The following is a 17,932-nucleotide window of genomic DNA, read 5'->3' as shown; positions in this document are numbered from 1 at the left end:
GCTCCTAAAAAAAAAAGCCTGTAGAAAAGGCCACTTCTTAAAATACCCAAGAGAATCTTATGATAAATTTGAAGTAAGAAATGCAGTCCCATTTTATACTAAGCACTAGTACAGTGCATCACTTTCAAAAGACGCTCAATAAATACCATTACTACAGGTGAGGGCTCTAGTGTCTAAGAGTGCATCTCTCATAACCAGCTCTATTTCAGGGTGTCTTGCTAATAGCCTGAGCTAGCCTTGGCCCTTGTCTGTCATGCTGTCAGTGATTGGTGCCTTAAATTTGTCTTTCTGTCACATCTGAATGATGACCGAAACTAATTAACACTCTCCATTGATTCTTTGGTCTTCTATCCTCCACCAAAATTTAACTCTCCTATTTCAGAAGCGAACTCACCAGATGCTGGTGGGTTGTTTTTTTCCCCCCTCCCCTAATGTGATAAATTGGGTGTTGAAATGGTGCAGACTGGCAAAGCTTTGTCTTGGTCCTTCCTTCTGCCTTCTCTCCCTCATGTTGAAGTCTGACCTACAAGTCCATGCGTGTCCCACCTTTGAGGTTGGGTTATGTTGTTTCCTTTCCTTTCCAGGCCCCACCGGCCCACCTTCGACCCTTCCACTCGGCTCCCAGACTCCTACTGGGAGTTCGACCCTCTCCAAGAAGAGACCTCCTCCCCCACCACCTGGCCACAAACGAACCCTGTCCGACCCACCAAGTCCACTACCTCATGGCCCCCAGAGTAAAAGCGCCATTCCTTGGGGTGAGTGTTTATGGGGCTGGGGCAGGAGAGCTGGTTAAGTCTGTTTGCTCTCTAGGACGGTGCTGATGAATGACCCCTCTGGGTGCTAGTCAGCCAATCAATGGTATTTATTGAGCACTTACTGTGTGCAGAGCACTGTACTGAACACTTGGGAGATTCCAGTACAATAGAACTGGTAGACCTGATTCTTGCCTACAAGGAGGAAGCCACGTGGCCTAGTGGAAAGAGCACGGGTCTGGGAGTCAGAGGACCTGGGTTCTGATCTTGGTCCTTCTACTTGTCTGCTATGTGACCTTGGAAAAGTCACCTAACTTATCTGTGCCTCAGCCTTCTCAATGGCAAAATGGAGATTAAGGCAGTGAGCCCCGTGTGGGACATGGTCTGTGTCCAACCTCATTATACCTTGTATCTACTCCCACAGTTAGTACAGTGCCTGGCATCTAAGATTTTAACAAATACCATTAAAAATAAAAAACAACAGGAGCTTACAGTCTAGCGTAGGACTTACATTCTAGTGGACATGGTTCACTTTTTGTGATGACAGAATTAGTAGGGAAGTCGGATTCTTAATAATAATATTTATAACTGAATACTTTTATTTTTCCAAAAAGCACTTTCCTACCAACCACTTATCTCATTTTGTTCTCTAACTACATGTCTCTTTGCATTCTCCATCCCCTTTACAAGGTGGAATTTACTAGATTCTCTTGGTTCCTTAGGTAATGATATGGGACCATCATCTTCCAGTAAAACCACAAACAAGTTTGAAGGAATGTCTCAGCAGTCAAGGTGAGTTGGTCTTGTCGCCCCTCTTGACTCACCATTCACGCGGCTGGGTATTTAACGGACATCGCATAGATGCTGGAATCCAAAACCGACCCTAGGAGTAATGTCAAGCATAGTGTGCAACACCCTTGCCCTGTCCCAATTTGAGTGGGACAGAAGAATTTGGATAACAGTACCACCTGCAGCTGGTCTAGTGGAGACACGACCCCGTTGGACCAGTTCACGCACCTCCGCTCAGGCAGTCGTGTCGGCGCCATGGTCCTTGTGGTATTTACCAAGCACACGCTGAGGGAGGTGAAGTGTACAAAACGCTGGCCCAGGTGTACTGGCCCCCACAGATCTGGGAGTCCTCTTGGGTTGTGCCAGAGGAGGCAATAAATGCTTCCCTCCTCTCCACGCTGTCTGCCCTCAGCCCCCCATTTAGTTCCCTTTTATTCCCCCACTTTTCTCTTGTCTCGCACCTTGTTTCCCCACTCCTTTTTTCCAGTTCCACCCTCATCTTAGTGAAACCAGATTTCCAACCATCTCACTCTGTCCTCACTGTTAAAGGGCATCCCCTCCCTATCAAATAGGAAGAAATAGAGGGGGAATGAACATGTGTGGTGAGATGGGAGGTACATGCACATCCCTGGGAACCTACGCTTCCATGACTATCAGCACCCTTCCCATACTGAGGACCCCGGGCACAAACTAAATACTACTGTAGGGTGGGAAGGAAGTGTGCGTGCGCCAAATAAATGGAAATGCAACTCCAATCATGTCAGCACACACTCTACCCGCTTACTCCTGGGCACACCTCCACTTAAAAATGGCCTGGCGAGGGAACCAGTGTCACGTCCACAGGAGTAAACGCTTAAGCTCACAACTGTCAGCATCACATTAGGTTAAACTCCTGAGTGTATAGTTACCATGTGGTTATGCTAGAAATCCCCATATTCTAAATATAAACCCAGAGAGAGGCTAACTGTGTCCATTCTCAGTCACGGATGTTGGTGGTTTTCACTGCATTTTCCCCAAGTCCAGAGGATGTATTTTGTAAAACCACACTTCAGGGGTCAGAATGAATCAAAATATCAAGCTAGCCTACTGAAATGGCCCAGAGTATCTCCTTGGGAAGGCTATACAACCCAGCATCCCTGTAGTAACTGGAAGTGGCTGGGTGCTACCGCTTTAAGAAAACACTCATCGTATTTGGGTTCTCTTCTTTTTGAAGCGCTGACATTTCAGGATTTTCTAAAGCCCTTTGAAGTGATGTTCCTTTAGCCATAGTGTGCTTACTTGAATATTGTCCTCACAGTCTCTATTCAAAATAACACTTTTCCATGTTTGCTTAATGTTATTTCAGAGGCAAGGCTGCAGGAGAAAATTGAAAAATTTTGAATATCTTAAACATCAGACATTCACCTAGAAATTGAGGATTAGTAGTGTCAGGTTGGGAAGTGATCCTGGCAGCTGCTCTGTTAAAGCACACCCAGCCTGCTTCTCAATATGGAATCTTGCACAATAGACAGGGAAGAGTTTATAGTTGATTCAGAAGCATCAGTTTATGGGTTTCGGGTGTTTTGTTCCTTTTTGCTCTTCCTTCTTTGTAGTCTTAATAGAAATTTGACCTTCCCCCTTCAGGGTTTTTTTTTTTTGGTTTGCTTTTTTTACAGGGGGGGTTGGTTAAAAGGAGATTTTTTTTTTTTAACTCTATGAGTCAAGCGGTGACATTCTCCTTTACCACCACCCTGTTTAATCTGGGAAATCAGGAGGAACCACCCCCTAGTTTTACCGAAGCATTCGATGAATGAGAATAGCAAATCTGAACCTTTACTGTAAATTCTGACATAGATCATCTCAAACCAGATTCAGATAAAGGCTACATTGGCCCGGGCCAAGCTCACATTTTGGAGAATTGTCCTGCAGAAAATCCCTTCGGATACCAAACCTCCAAGGAGAAAACCCAACATTAGTGTTACAAGCAGGACAATGTTTTGGGAGCTCATTCTTCAAATCCTGCCTCTGTGCTGCCCTGGGAAATGAGCAGACAAAGCATGGCCTAGTGAAAAGAACCTGGGTCTGGGGGACTGGAGGCTGGGATCTAATCCAGCTTCACCTCTTGCCTACTGAGTGAACTTGGGCAAATCACTTAATTTCTCTGTGCCTCAATTTCCTCATCTGTAATATGGGGATGAGGTAGCCATTCTCCCTCCCTCTTAGAAATGGGCCCCCTGTGGGACAAGAACAGTGACCTGTGCATTTATGTTGTATCTACCACAACACTTAGGATAGTGTCTGGCACATAGTAAGTGCTTAACAGATACCACAGAAGTATCTGGAAGGGGTTTCTAACCGTCCTTGTCACTTTCCCCATCCCTGCTACCACCTCATCTCATCAATGGTATTTACTGAGCACTGTGTGCAGAATACTGTACTCAGTGCTCATAAGCAGCGTGGCTCAGTGGAAAGAGCACAGGCTTTGGAGTCGGAGGTCATGGGTTCGAATCCCTGCCCTACCACTTGTCAGCTGTGTGACTGTGGGCAAGTCACTTCTCTGTGCCTCAGTTACCTCATCTGTAAAATGGGGATTAAGACTGTGAGCCCCACATGGGACAACCTGATTCCCTTATGTCTACCCCAGCGCTTAGAACAGTGCTCTGCACATAGTAAGCGCTTAACAAATACCAACTTTATTATTATTATTATAACTTCAGGATTGTCTGTAGTGTTCAGTCAGGTGGGGTAATAATAGTGTATTTAAGAAATAAATCCCTTTAAAGACTTTTAAGTCACCCTGGAGTATCAGTCCCCTTAGCACGAGCTGAATAATGGACCAAGTTTGGCATCATTGAATAACATAGGCAACTAGCTAAGAATGTTTTCAACCTTCACGTGATACAGGATGGCCTAGTGGAAAGAGCATGGGCTGGGAGTCAGAGGACCTGGGTTCTAATCCTTCCTCCGCCACGTGTCAGCTGTGTGACTTGGGGCAAGTCACTTAACTTCTCTGTGTCTCAGTTACCTTATCTGTAAAATGGGGACTAAGGCTGTGAACCCCACAAGGGACATGGCTATGTCCAACTTGATTAGCTTGTATCCACCCCGTGCTTAATACAATGCCTGGCTCAAAGAAAGCACTTAACAAATACCATTAAAAACAAAAGGAAAAAAAATAACCCTTTAGTTGGTTGGTCCAAGTGGGAATGGTTTTGGTTTCATATTAAAAACAGAAAAGGTGAATTGGCATAAGTGAGTAGTTTTGGGCTTTGCTGACTCCCATCTCCCTTGTTTTTTTGTCTTAGTAAATCCTGTCTCCCTCCTACTTAGGTTAGGAGCCCCATATGGGACCGGGACTGTGTCTGACCTGATTAACTTGTATCTACTCCAGTGCTTTGAAAAGTGCTTTACATATAGTAAGCCCTTAAATATTATTATTATTATAATACTTCATATCATGTCCCCAGCTGAATCTGCTTCTTGTTTCACAACTGATCCAATTATTTTCTTATATTACCAAGACCCAAAAGGCCTTGGTAATCATTCAACCAGAAAGACAAGTAGAAGATGACAAATGATTTCAGAGAACCACAAGCCTAGAAACAACCACCACAGGTCAACTAGTCCATTCTCCTGTCTCCAGACAAAATAGAACATAAATCATCCACATAAATCATCCCAGATAAATAGGTGTCTTTCGACTGGAAGTAACATTTGTCAACCTCCCTTGGTAGCCTATTCTAGGTTTGTGTTAAGTGTCATGGCCAATGGGATTTACTTGAAGCAGTGGTAATGTTAATCAGGATATTTAACTTGTACAGTCTCAAGCAGATCAAAAAATCAGTGAGCTTTGGTACTGTAGATTGCATCTCAGAGAAGCAGCGTGGCTCAGTGGAAAGAGCACGGGCTTTGGAGTCAGGGCTCATGAGTTCGAATCCCAGCTCTGCCACTTGTCGGCTGTGTGACTGTGGGCAAGTCACTTAACTTCTCTGTGCCTCAGTTCCCTCATCTGTAAAATGGGGATTAAGACTGTGAGCCCCACGTGGGACAACCTGATTCCCCTATGTCTATCCCGGCGCTTAGAACAGTGCTCGGCACATAGTAAGCGCTTAACAAATACCAACATTATTATTATTATTATCTCATTAACACCAGTGGGTTTTGCAAGTGAATGTAATAATCTATGTCAGGAAGACATTCCAATTTTTCTGCCTAAAGCAGCATTTTTCTCTGAAACTGCTGCCTTGCTAATAGATTTGTATTTGCCAAACAAGGCTACATGTATTTTTTCAATTCTGCACGCAGATCTCCATAGACGTCCAAATCATTCTGGCCCATTTGGATTTAAATTTCATACAGGAGAACAGGAGAATGATAAACCTAGGTTTGAAGGGTAGTCAGTGCTTGAACTCACCAGATCATGAGTCATTTTCCCTGGTTCTATCTCAGTTTCTTTGGTGTGGTGTAAGAGTATTCCTAGGTTCTAGCCAGGAATAATGATAACAGTAATCGTGGTATTTATTTGGCACTTACTCTGTGCCAAGCACTGTAATAAGCACTGGAGTAGATACAAGCTAATCAGGTTGGACAGGGTCCTTGTCCCACAAAGTGTTCCCAGTCTTAATCCCCATTTTGCAAGTGAGGTAACTGAGGCACAGAGAAGTGCAGTGGCTTTCACAAGGTCACACAGCAGACAAGTGGTAGAGACGGGATTAGAACCCAAGTCCTTCCGACTACCAGGTTTGTACCCTATCCACTAGGCCATGCTTCTCTAATGGAATGGCTAATAATGGCTGTAATGACGCCACAAAGAGAGGTATTTTTTCATGCACAGTGTGGAAGAAACTGTCAATTAGCAGTGATCCGTTGGATCACAGCAGTACACATGGGTAACAGTTGCATTGAAAGAGCCAATCTCAACCATGAAGGAACCAGTGGCCCCTGGATTGCTCTTTTAAAAATCACCCTCAATTTTGGGACAATGAAGGTCAATGGGGCAGCAGGGTTGGGAAAATATGTCCCCCTGATCCACTCCCAGCTGATCCCATCCCATTCACTGGCCAAGAACCAAGCAGTCTGCGGTAGTAATAGTTGTTAAAGGTATTTATAGGGTGTTCAGTTGGGGCAATGACCTGTACAAAGCACTTGGGAAAGTACAACACAAAGAAAGTCACATTATCTGCCCATAAGGAGCTTGCACTCTAATCAGGAAGACAGGCATAAAATTATATACAACTAGACTAAACTGATTAGGTCACCTCCCACCTTCCCCAGACATTTTTAAGGGTCATTGCCTTTAGGCACTGTTCTCAATATCTGGCTATTCTAACTTCACAAATCTAAGTTGGACCTGTTTAATATGGTGAATACTGCGTAAGAGTGAAAGTATAGTCATCGTCAGGGGCAAGCCCTCACCTCGCCACTTACCTTTATTTAAACTCTGTGCCTCAGTTTCCTCATCTTTCAAATTGGGTTGAACCTGCCAACTCCAGATCATAGTCCAAGGATTATTAAGAATCCTTTTTTATTTTATTTATTGTGGTATTCGTTAAGCACTTCCTTTATATGAAGCACCGTTCTAAATGTTAGGGTAGAGATTCAAGTTCATCAGATTGGACACAGTTCTAGTCTCACAAGGGGCTCACAGACTAACTAGGAGGGGGAGTGGGCATTGAATTCCCATTTTACAGATGAGGAAACTGAGGCACAGAGTAGTTAAGTGATTGGGCCGAGGTCACAGAGCAGGCAACTGACAGCTGGGATTAGATGCCAGATCCTCTGACTCCCAGGCCTGTGCCCTTTCCACTAGGCCACGCTGTTTCCTTCTGTTGTTCTTCTGCTAACCTTTCTCCAAATACTTTCCTCTAATAACTACCAAATGGTGAGTAATGGCAGATAAAGACATGGAATTTCAAGTCAATCCATTTTACTGCTTTTTACTAGTTCTGTGGAAAGGTTTGTTGGGGATAGAAGGTTGAAGCTATCCACTAAAATGGAAAATTTTGGAATTATCTTTGAATTTCATTTATCTATGGTCTCCCTACCCGTCCCAATTACAGAAAATTGAGTGTTGACTATTCCCCTAATCCCCGGAGGGATTCCGTGAGGTTTAATCAGATAATGCATAGAGAGGGCCTTGAGTTCCTAGTGGAATCTGAAGGGATTAATGTGAAGCAATTTTAAATGCTAAACTTACTTATTTGTTAATCAGCACCGGTTCTGCAAAGACTGCCCTGGGTCCAAGAGTTCTTCCTAAACTACCTCAGAAAGGTAAGAGTTCTCTTCAAGTTCTTTTCTTTGCATACTGCAGTGAACGTGACCCAGAGTCAATCAAGAGAGCTATTGTAGAGCTTCAGAAATGACAGTTTGGCAAAGACTCATTTCAGGAAGGCAAGGGAACAGGAGGAGAAACTGAGAAGACTGGAAATACCAGTTTATGGGAGGCTGAAGGCTAGACCAGAATTGTCAGAAATATTAAGTCCCTTAAGTAAAAACCTGGATGCAAGAAATTCCCCCAAATAAGACTTAACAGGTCCAACAAGGGTCTTAAGAGGTCATTAAATTCATCTCCCTGCCTCCAGTCGGTACCTAAGCCATCCACCCACCCTCACCTGCCTCACCTGCCCTCACCTCACCTCCCCTCACCTTTCCCTCACCTGCCCTGCCCTCCTGGGGGTGAGAACAGGCAAGAAACACATTCTGTACATATATTCTGTGGCCTGTTCTCCACTCACCCAGGTCCGCTCATTAATTAATAAATCAATAATGGAATTTATTGAACATTTATTGTGTCTAGAAAACTGTAATGAGCACTCGGGAGAGTATGGCACAAGAGAGTTAGTAGACACAATCCCTGCCCACATGTCAGCTGTGTGACTGTGGGCAAGTCACTTAACTTCTCTGTGCCTCAGTTACCTCATCTGTAAAATGAGGATTAAGACTGTGAGCCTCACGTGCGACAACCTGGTTACCCTGTATCTATCCCAGCGCTTCGAACAGTGCTCCGCACATAGTAAGTGCTTAATAAATACCAACATTATTATTATTATTATTATTAAGAGTCTAGTGGAAGTGCTCATTGATTCCAAGTAAAACACTGGTCTGACTCAGTGTCTTTTCACTCCTTATCCCCTCGCTTTACAAAGTGAAGTCTAAAATTTTAAAAGTGAAATCCCTTATCTTTGGGCCACTGAGAGGAAGCGATTTTGAACTGTATTCAAACTCAGTCTCCTTCCAGGATCTTTGACAAGAATAAGTGAAAGGAATATAGGGGACCTACCAGACCTTTGTAGGATCAGAGAGCTGGGAAAGAGGGATTGAAGGGGAAAATAGCACTGCAGGGTGGAGGTCTGTCTTGGCAGACATGAAAGGAACACTATTCCAGCCCCGGAGACTGGGTCTTCTCACATCCACTTGTATTCTGTGTGTCCTTGGGCAAGTCACTTTACTTCTCTGTGCCTCAGTGACCTCATCTGTAAAATGGGGATTAAAACTGTGAGCCCCATGTGGGACAGGGACTGCATCCAACCCGATTAGCTTGTATCTACCCCAGCACTTAGAACAGTGCTTGACACATAGTAAGAGCTTAACAAATACCAAAAAAAAAAAATCACACCATGGTGGATGCCACATGTATGCAGCTGTTTCATCCAATACCCCTGAGTGCTGAGTCCAGTCAGGGTCGCTTTATTGGACAAATGTTTCCTGATTCCCTAAGCACATACTAGCTAGGATCAAGCAACCAATCTATGATATTAATTGATCACTTTCTATGTGCAGAGCACTGTACTCTCAGAGAGTACAGAACAACAGAATTAATGGATATATTCCCTGCCCATAATGAGCTTACAGTCTTAGAGGATAAGGCTAGAAAGCCCACACTCTGGCAGAGCTGAGTGCTTATGCGAGTGTATCATCGGTGACGATTCCGTTGGGAGAGGAGTTTGACCCCTGGCTAAAAATCCACTGCCTGACAACCTTGAGTGTGTCCTGGGCCTCAAAGCAGATGGCCAGCACCGTGGGACTGCCTGCTTAACGGAATCAAGCTGATAAGACTTTATCGGGGAACCTGATCCTTCTTTCTCATCCTCAGGCTGCTTGCAGAGACACCTAAAAAGTGCAGGGAAACATAGCACTGTGAATCGAGTTACTCCCTGTCCTAATAACAAAACAGCCAGAATGGAAAGGGAGAGGGCAGAATTTGGAAAGAAATGTGCCTGGGCCCTCACCTCGCTGTTATTTTCAGTAGTCCTCTGAAGTCTACACATTTAAGCTAACTCTGCAAAGTCTTCAATAGCTGAAGACTGACATGTTTTTAGCCTAAAGGTCTACAAGGTTATTCAGAGGGACATATGGAATGCCTGCTAATTCCAGGCTGTGTATTGGGCTGCCGTCAGTTTGACCCAGTTTGGAGATTCTGTGTCTAACTCAGATGCCTCAGTTTGAGTTGCCTGTTTCGGATAAGTATCTTGTGCGTGGGGACAGGGGTTTCTTAAGCGAATGGATGAGATGGGCAGAAGGTGGGGTGGGCTGAGTCTTGCCGTATTAAAGGGGGCACACTGTTTGTCTTTGCTTCCACCAGTGGCACTAAGAAAAATCGACGCCAGTCATCATCTTTCCATTGACAAATCCAGCACCCCTTCAGACCTCTTTCAGAAATCTCCCCAGTCACTGGATCTGCCACAGAGACCCCCACTCGGGGACCTGCCCCCAAAGCCTCAGCCTGCAGACCTGGCCCTCAAGCCTCAGCTCAGCGACCTGCCCCCGAAGCCTGGGGAGCTGCCCCCCAAGCCTCAGCTCGGTGATCTTCCCCCCAAACCACAGCTCTCAGACTTGCCCCCCAAGCCTCAAATGAAGGATCTCCCCCCCAAGCCTCAGCTAGGAGATGCGCTGGCTAAATCGCAAGGGGGAGAAATATCACCCAAGGCACAGTCCGGGGAGGTGAATCAGAGGCCGCACCCTGTCGATCTTCCTCCAAACGCTCAATCGAGAGACGCCCTCCAAAAGCAGCCTTCGGAGGAATCCAACGACCTGACGCCCACCCAGCTGGAGACGCCCGTGCCGCTGCCCCGGAAGATGAATACGGTGGGTACCGTGGGTGTTTCAGCCCGCCTGCGGGTCTCCTTTCAAATCACAATGTCCTTTCCGTGGTTAAACCACAAAGCAAAGTGCCTGGGTTACCTGAGTAAAACAGATTGTTGATTGTATAATGAGGGTGCCTGTGTTGCGGCGGGGGGGATGGAGGAGGAAGGGGGCGGTGCCATGTGTCTTAGTGGAAAGCACGTGGGCCCAGAAGTCAGGGGACTCGGGTTCTAGTCCCAGCTCAGCCACTGACCTGTCTTGTGGCCTTTGGCAAATCATTCAGCATCTCTGAGCCTTAGTTGCCTCAATTATAAATGAGGACAAAATAACTGCTCCCTACCTCTTAGATTGTGAATGCCACATGGGAAAATAACTGTGTCCGACCTGATGATCTTGTATCTACCCCAGTTCTTAGCACAGAGCTTGACACGTAATAAGCACTTAATGACTATTGTAAGCCATCTTTACTAATCGCTTCTGGATGTTTAATAACATCAGTGATGTCATGTGATAGTCCCAACCCTAACGGGTATAATTCCTACGAGGATTTGAGCACCTTTGCCTAAGTTCTGGGTTCCGTTCCTTCTGCCTTCTCCTCCAGCTAATCCTTGTTTTTTATTTTTGAAAGGGGAAAAACAAAGTTCGGAGAGTGAAGACCATTTATGATTGCCAAGCGGATAATGATGATGAGCTTACGTTCTCTGAGGGTGAAGTCATTGTGGTCACTGGAGAAGAGGACCAAGAGTGGTGGGTATGTACTGCTATTCACGTGTTGAAGGTTATGGGTTGGGCGTTCTTGCTTTCACTCCCTCCTTGCCAAGGTCGTGATGGATTGGTCCTCCCACTCTCTCCCTGACTACTTCCTCTAGACCTGAAGCTCACGGTCAGGGAACAGGGAACATCTCTGCTGATTCTGATGTATTGTACTCTCCTAAGTGCTTAGTACAGTGCTTTGCACATAGTAAGCACGCAATAAATGCCATTGATCTGTTGATTCATTGATTTCACTCCCACTCTCCAGGACCTAGAACTGTGCCCACCGCGAGAGTGTTGGTATTTCCTATCATAAATGACAGACGAGCTCCAGTTTAGTCATAAGGCTTCAGCCTGGGACCCTCCACGTAGGAATCAATTGCTCAATCCATAGTATTTATTGAGGATTAACTCAGTACAAAGCACTGTAGTAAGTGCTTAGGAGGCTTCAGTGGAGCTAGTAGATATGATCCCTGCCCATAAAAGCCTACAATCTGGGAGAATTGAGTCTAATGCCAGTCGTTTACACGGCACTACTCTCCCTCCAGTAGCCCTGTCTAAGCATTCTAATGTCTGTGGTTTGCCCAGCTCCGCTCACACCTACCGGAATAGCACTTTGCAAACCATTAGCATGATAATTCAGGAACAGGAAACTACATGACCAATTGAAGTCTCAGGACCAAGGCACATCCATCGTTCTCGTCACGACATCGTCGTTACAATAGTTCAAAAGTATTTCCCATTTTAAGTTCATCCACGGAGCGCTTCATCCTCCGTTCCTTGGCTTTATAAAGCACGAGGCCTGTGCCTCGTCTTTAATTCAATTGGGAAGAATCCTGGAAGGCCACTAGCATCCTTGTTAGCCTCCCACAAGTTAGCGGCAAACCTTGCGATGGGTGAAACTTGCCAGAACTGTCTGAGCCCTCTGAAGACAAATTCCCTTAGCAATACCTTATACCAGCAAGGGAGATCTTTGAAAAGCAGCGTGACCTAGAGGGAAGAGCCCAGGCCTGGGAATCATTCTAATGTGTGTTCCTCCACTTGCCTGCTCTGTGACTTCGACAAGTCACAACTTCTCTGTGCTTCAGTTTCCTCATCTGTACAATAGAGATTAAGTACTGTTCTTCCCCCCATGCTTAGACCGTAAATCCCATGTTAGATCGGGTCTGCGTCTGATCTGATCGTATTGTATGTGCCCCATAACAAGTACTATGGTTTTTTTATTATTATTATTATTATCTGATCATCACCATTCAAAATCTGATGGTTTTGTTTGCTCCCTCCAGATTGGCCACATTGAAGGGCATCCGGAGAGACAAGGAGTCTTCCCTGTGTCCTTCGTACACATCCTGTCCGACTAGCCGACCACAAAAACTTGAGCATTGCACATCCTTCATGCAAGACGGGCTTTTTAGCAAAAGCAAACGGCTGCTGCCTCCTTGTACTCCTGTGCACAATGTGTATATAGCTGCTGTTACAGAATAAGAATTCATTTAAGATCCGCCTCATGAGGTGAATGATCGTATGTATTGTAAATATACCGTGTTACTCTGCCTTTGCCAGTATTATGGTCACCTTGGAAGCTGACTTGCCTCATAGGGCTAATTACAGCCGTCCTCGGCACCCAGCACTTACATCTGCGTCTCCGCTGTTACAAGTTGTGTATGAACTTCAGCTTTCCCAGTAGAGGTGGTCTCGATTAGCAGTCTAAGTGTACAGATGAACTCTCTGTTCCTAGAAATGCAGTATTCTCCATTACATTATTAAAGGACCACATTAGCTGAGAGTAGGATTGTTTTTCAGGTGAACCATTTAGCTTCATGACAAACCAGTCTGCAGTTCCCGGTGTACCCAGTTTACAGCTCTGAGACCCTCTTCGGTATTTATTTCAAACAAAATGTGCTCCCCTTTAGTCTTAAATGTTGGTTCCAAGAAATAATCGCTGACTTTAGGGACCCAGTGACGCACATAGTTCAAGTCTAATTAAGGAGCTCGCCATGCCACCTCGCAAGTAATCACCTTTGTATTAGTACCTTGATTTGAAAAATACCTTGTTTCCACTTGCAAGATTATTTTAAGAAATCCATAAAATTTCCTGTGAAAAATACAAGTGTCCCACAGGTTGCTCTCTTTCCTTTTTCAGTGACCAGGACTGCACAAAAAAATATTAGCCTGTTTTCCTTATGCATGTGTTTAGAAGCTTACTGAAACCCACCTTTTACAAAGGGGTAGCATAGACATATCACTCCAATTGAACAACCTAACTCCTTTAAAGGGTGATGACTATTAAAGCTAAGTAAAGAGATTGCAGTGTATTTGCTTAATTTCAGTTGGCTTCCTTTGAGAATAACTGTTTTCAGTACCTCTCCCCAAATGTTGTTGAAGTGTGTAATGAGTTCATTTTTTTAAATTATTTCCCTGATTTTGTTCTTGAAAAAATTTAAACCATTGAAAGCATTCTTCAGCAAGATCAAAATGTAAAGACCAAGTATTTTTGCAACTCATCAGTTAGAGAATGCAGATGTGAAGGGCAATATTTTTGTTAAAGCTATAATAAACTAGAATTGTAGATACGTTTCCCCATTCCAAACACTAGCCAGCACACAAATTCCTTTGACAATTCATAATCTAGTCTTTGAACGCTGCTCTGAATTGCACTATGAATAAACACATTCTCTGCAGCCAATTTGCTTGCTCAGTTTTTTTTTCCCCTCCCAGGACCGTTCATTGCATCATTAAGGACATAACTATTTATTTTTGTTTTGCTTGTATCCATCTTAATCTGGAACGGAACAAAATAGTTTTGCTGTACAATCCTGTGTCACTGATTCTGAATTTCATATGGGGTTTTGGCATTGCAATTTGCGTAGGCTGTTCTTTTGGCAACAGAATATCTTAACTAATATTTTTAAGCAGACAGGCTTGGCAGCAAGTATTTTTTTTTAATTTCATAAAAGCCCACATCCAAAACAAAACCTTCAGGAGATTCCTAGCCCAGTTATTCTGCTGTAGTTGGTGAATATTAATTTAATTCTATATAAATGATTAGTATGAGAGTTTCAGTATCAATCTAACCTTGCATGAAAAAAAATCTGCAGAACAGAGTATCCAGTACTCAAAAGTGGTTTTTGAATGATTGTTTCATCAGAGTCAGAACAGTAGGTAAATGATTGTTTCATCTATGTCGGGACAGTAGTTAATTCCAAAACAACAAAGGTTACACCATGAATTATAAAGCCTGCTGTCTTCTAATCTGCGGCATTATCAATTTCGGTGTTTCAGATATTTTGATTTTTTGAAGATAGGAAGTTCACCTGAATTTATCTCTCATCCATTTTATCCATTAATCCAATGTTTAAAGTTGCTTTAAAAATGGACTACTATTCATTTTTGTGGCCTGGGATACTTTTTAAGGGTTTTCGAAGTAAAGTGATAAAAAGCAAACCTTATAAAATCAAATGGAGCAAAACATCAGTTCTTTCGAACCCTTCCGGAGTAGCCTACGAGGATGCATTTTTGGGTGAAATTAGCCACCAAGAATTTGAGTTTCATTTATTCCAGCTTTCTGTGGGACATAAGAAAACTAGGAATTCATTTTGTGATCTCTGGATGAGTTTAAATCAGACATTGGACTTAAACTCAGCCCACTATCTGCAGTTTTGTACATGACATAGTATTTTGAAGGTATAGAACCTTATGAAAAAAATAGCATATTTGTTTTTGTTTTTTTCCCCTGGAGGGGAAGTGTGGTCTGCAAATAGCGTGTGTCTTTATTTTACTGTTGAACAGCAATTGCTATTTATTTTTTTATTGCGTAGTTCATGTTGTATAGGAACCTGATCTAGTAGTGCCACTAGTTAAATTTTGACTTCTCATTTGAATGCTATATGCTTTGACATCAGTACACTTGTCATTTTACGTATGTATTTAATGTGACACTCTTTCAGTACTGTATGTGTTAATTTCTACTTTTTTTAATATTTAAAATTGCTTTTAAATAAACATATTCTCAGTTGATCCCAGCCATCAAGATCAGGACCTTTCATGAGTGGTAAACTGCTCCTCCCGGCAGAGAAAATTAGACCTTAATTCTGGGGGATTTAAGGGGTGAAAAGACCAGTCCGGTGGAAATAAATGAAATTATTCTGATCCACTGTGGTACATGTTTCCAGAATAGGTGAGGAAAGAGCATTTTCTTCATGGGAGTCTGGGCTAGCACATACATTAAATGTCGAGTTAGACTTGTGGGAAATCTGTTAAATGGGACAGTGGGGCAGGAGAGGTGATGAAGGTTGATGATTGCCACACCCATATTCTCTATCATGGCAATTCTTACATAAAAATTAAATACTTAGGTTCGTAGAACAGGAATGAGTACAGACAGCACTGCTGTTTTTCAAAACCTTGCTCACACATACTAAACTTCAGCCAAGCAGAGACCCAGGTGATAGAAAATTTGACCTTTACCAAGCTACTGTATTTTTTTAAGGCAATTCACACCTTGGGCGGCAGAGCTGATCGCTTCACTTTGAATTCTGAGCAGAGGCATCTGACTTTGAAAAAAGCCTGAGCGGAAACTGGCTAACACATTCTGTGAGCCAGAAAGAAAGCAAGAGTTTTGGAACCCAGATGGCTCTCCCTACACCCCACTTCTGTATTATTACTATTATAATATTTGTTAAGCACTTATATGTCAAGCAACTCTTCTAAGCACTGGGGTAAATACAAATTCATCAGGTTGGACACAGTCCCTGTCATACATAGAGCTCACAGTTTAAGTACCACCACCATTCAAATCTGTTTGCCCAGAGAAATCATGTGCTCAAACAATGAGTGGGGACACTTGGAGGAAAGGAGCATCAGTTGGGGTTTCCAGTGACAAAATCGAAGTTAGATGTGTCTACCTCAGCGCATAGTGCAAAGTAAATCAGTCAGAAAGAGTCAGAAAGACGTTGGTTCTAATGCCGGCTGCAGGGTGATCGTGGGCAAGTCACTTAACTTCTCTTTGCCTCAGTTACCTCATCTGTAAAATGGGGATTAAGACTGTGAGCCCCATGTGGGATAGGGACTGTGTCCAACCCGAATAGCTTGTATCTACCCCAGTGCTTGGAACGGTGCTCGATGCATATTAAGCGTTTAACAAATACCATCATTATTAAATGCTTAATAAGTGCCTCTTTTATGTGAAAGACAGCCCAGAAGGAGAAAGAATATTTTCAGATTCATTTGGAGACTGTCCCTTACAGCGTGGTTATGGAAAAATTAGCTGAAAACCACAGGGAGACATTTGTCCAGCTCTCTACGCCCCCAGGCAGGTGAACCATGCAGGAGAGATGACTCTCACTTTTTGGGTTACTATCCCTCCCACTGGGAGATAAGAAGCATGGACTAGTAATTGGATTTGATGAATTATTGGTGGTATTTAGTGCGCTTTACTTCTGTGGAGGTTGCCAGACTCCCCTGGGAGAGATCAACAAAGCAGGAGTTGGTCTGCCAGGCCTCTTGGAGCTTCCCTGATTCCTCTCCCACAATTACCCTGGGGTCTGCTCTCACTGGATGCCTGGAGCATCGTTGCTACTCCCGGACTCCTGAAGGAGCCCTTAGGCTAGTGTTCAAGGAGTCTTGGCCAGGAACTTGGTGCTCGGCAAGGGATCTCTATGCCTCAGTTCCCTCATCTGAAAAATAGGGATTCAATGTCTGTTCTTCCTCCTACTTAGACCGTGAGCCCCATGTGGGTCGGGACTGTGTCTGGCCTGATTAACTTGCATCAACCCAAGGATTTAGAGTAGCGCTCGACACATAGTAAGCACTTAACAAATATACTACCAACTCCGATTCACTTTGCACCAAATAAATTGTGAGCTCCTTGAGGGCAGCGATTGTGTCTACTCACTCCGAAGTGTTCAATTCAGTGCCTTACACTGAGGACCCGCAATATTTCCTATTGGTGAATTGAATGATTCTGCCACTTTAGTTGTACAGCTATTTAGAAGCAGTCAGGACCGGGCGACGTATTCTGTGTTCAGACTCTCCCCGCCTCTTCCCCCTCAGGAATACATCCTATGATACGACTTAGTTCGCTTAAGGAAGCGACTGACTGTGGTTTGCCCACTGTGTTCATTAAGTTTTTTCACTTCTGCTGGAAATAGGACCGTCCTGACCCTGACGCCTGTAGCCTTTCACCTAGATCGGGAGGCCAAACTCCAGGAACCCTGGGAAAGTGCAGCCGGTTAGAGGAGTGTTTCCTGAAGCAATGTAGGCAGGTTTCCTGTCTCTCCACTCTGGGATACTGTGATGGGGACACAAGCCAATTAAAAAACCAAACTTGCTCAGAAGTTTAAATGGCTCCTGAGGTGGAGAAGGAAAGTCTGAGCCAAGAGCTAGATAGTCACAGCAGATGGAGCTCAGTAGAGGCCTGAAAAAGCAAGGCATTAAAGAGTCGAACACCCTTCCTTCTTCCCTTCCATCTCTACCTCAACCTTTTCTGTTTCGGAAGTCTTTAGGGTTCCTCAGACAAAGCATATCTACTGGACCCTCCCAGGCACTAAGTGCCCAGCGTAAATACTCGATAAGTACGA

General features: G+C 44.0%; 1 protein-coding gene across 9 annotated transcripts in view; it reads left to right on the top strand.

Annotated features, from left to right (window-relative positions):
* ASAP1 (ArfGAP with SH3 domain, ankyrin repeat and PH domain 1) overlaps positions 1-15,380 on the top strand; it is a 200,101-nt gene extending 184,721 nt beyond the window's left edge. For 7 of the 9 annotated variants that reach the window (XM_029062436.2, XM_029062435.2, XM_029062433.2 and 4 more), the window contains 6 exons: positions 585-755; positions 1,475-1,544; positions 7,732-7,790; positions 10,102-10,604; positions 11,230-11,352; positions 12,641-15,380. In XM_029062436.2, the coding sequence (XP_028918269.1) occupies positions 585-755; positions 1,475-1,544; positions 7,732-7,790; positions 10,102-10,604; positions 11,230-11,352; positions 12,641-12,715 (1,001 nt within the window). In that variant the 3' untranslated portion in view covers positions 12,716-15,380. The remainder of the gene's footprint in view (positions 1-584; positions 756-1,474; positions 1,545-7,731; positions 7,791-10,101; positions 10,605-11,229; positions 11,353-12,640) is intronic. The other 2 variants (XM_029062440.2, XM_029062439.2) reach the window with 1 other exon arrangement.
* The last annotated feature ends 2,552 nt before the right edge of the window (positions 15,381-17,932 follow it).

Source organism: Ornithorhynchus anatinus, chromosome 4 (assembly GCF_004115215.2).
Source record: "Ornithorhynchus anatinus isolate Pmale09 chromosome 4, mOrnAna1.pri.v4, whole genome shotgun sequence".
Taxonomy (NCBI): domain Eukaryota; kingdom Metazoa; phylum Chordata; class Mammalia; order Monotremata; family Ornithorhynchidae; genus Ornithorhynchus; species Ornithorhynchus anatinus.
This window is presented reverse-complemented; position numbering and strand designations above follow the sequence as displayed.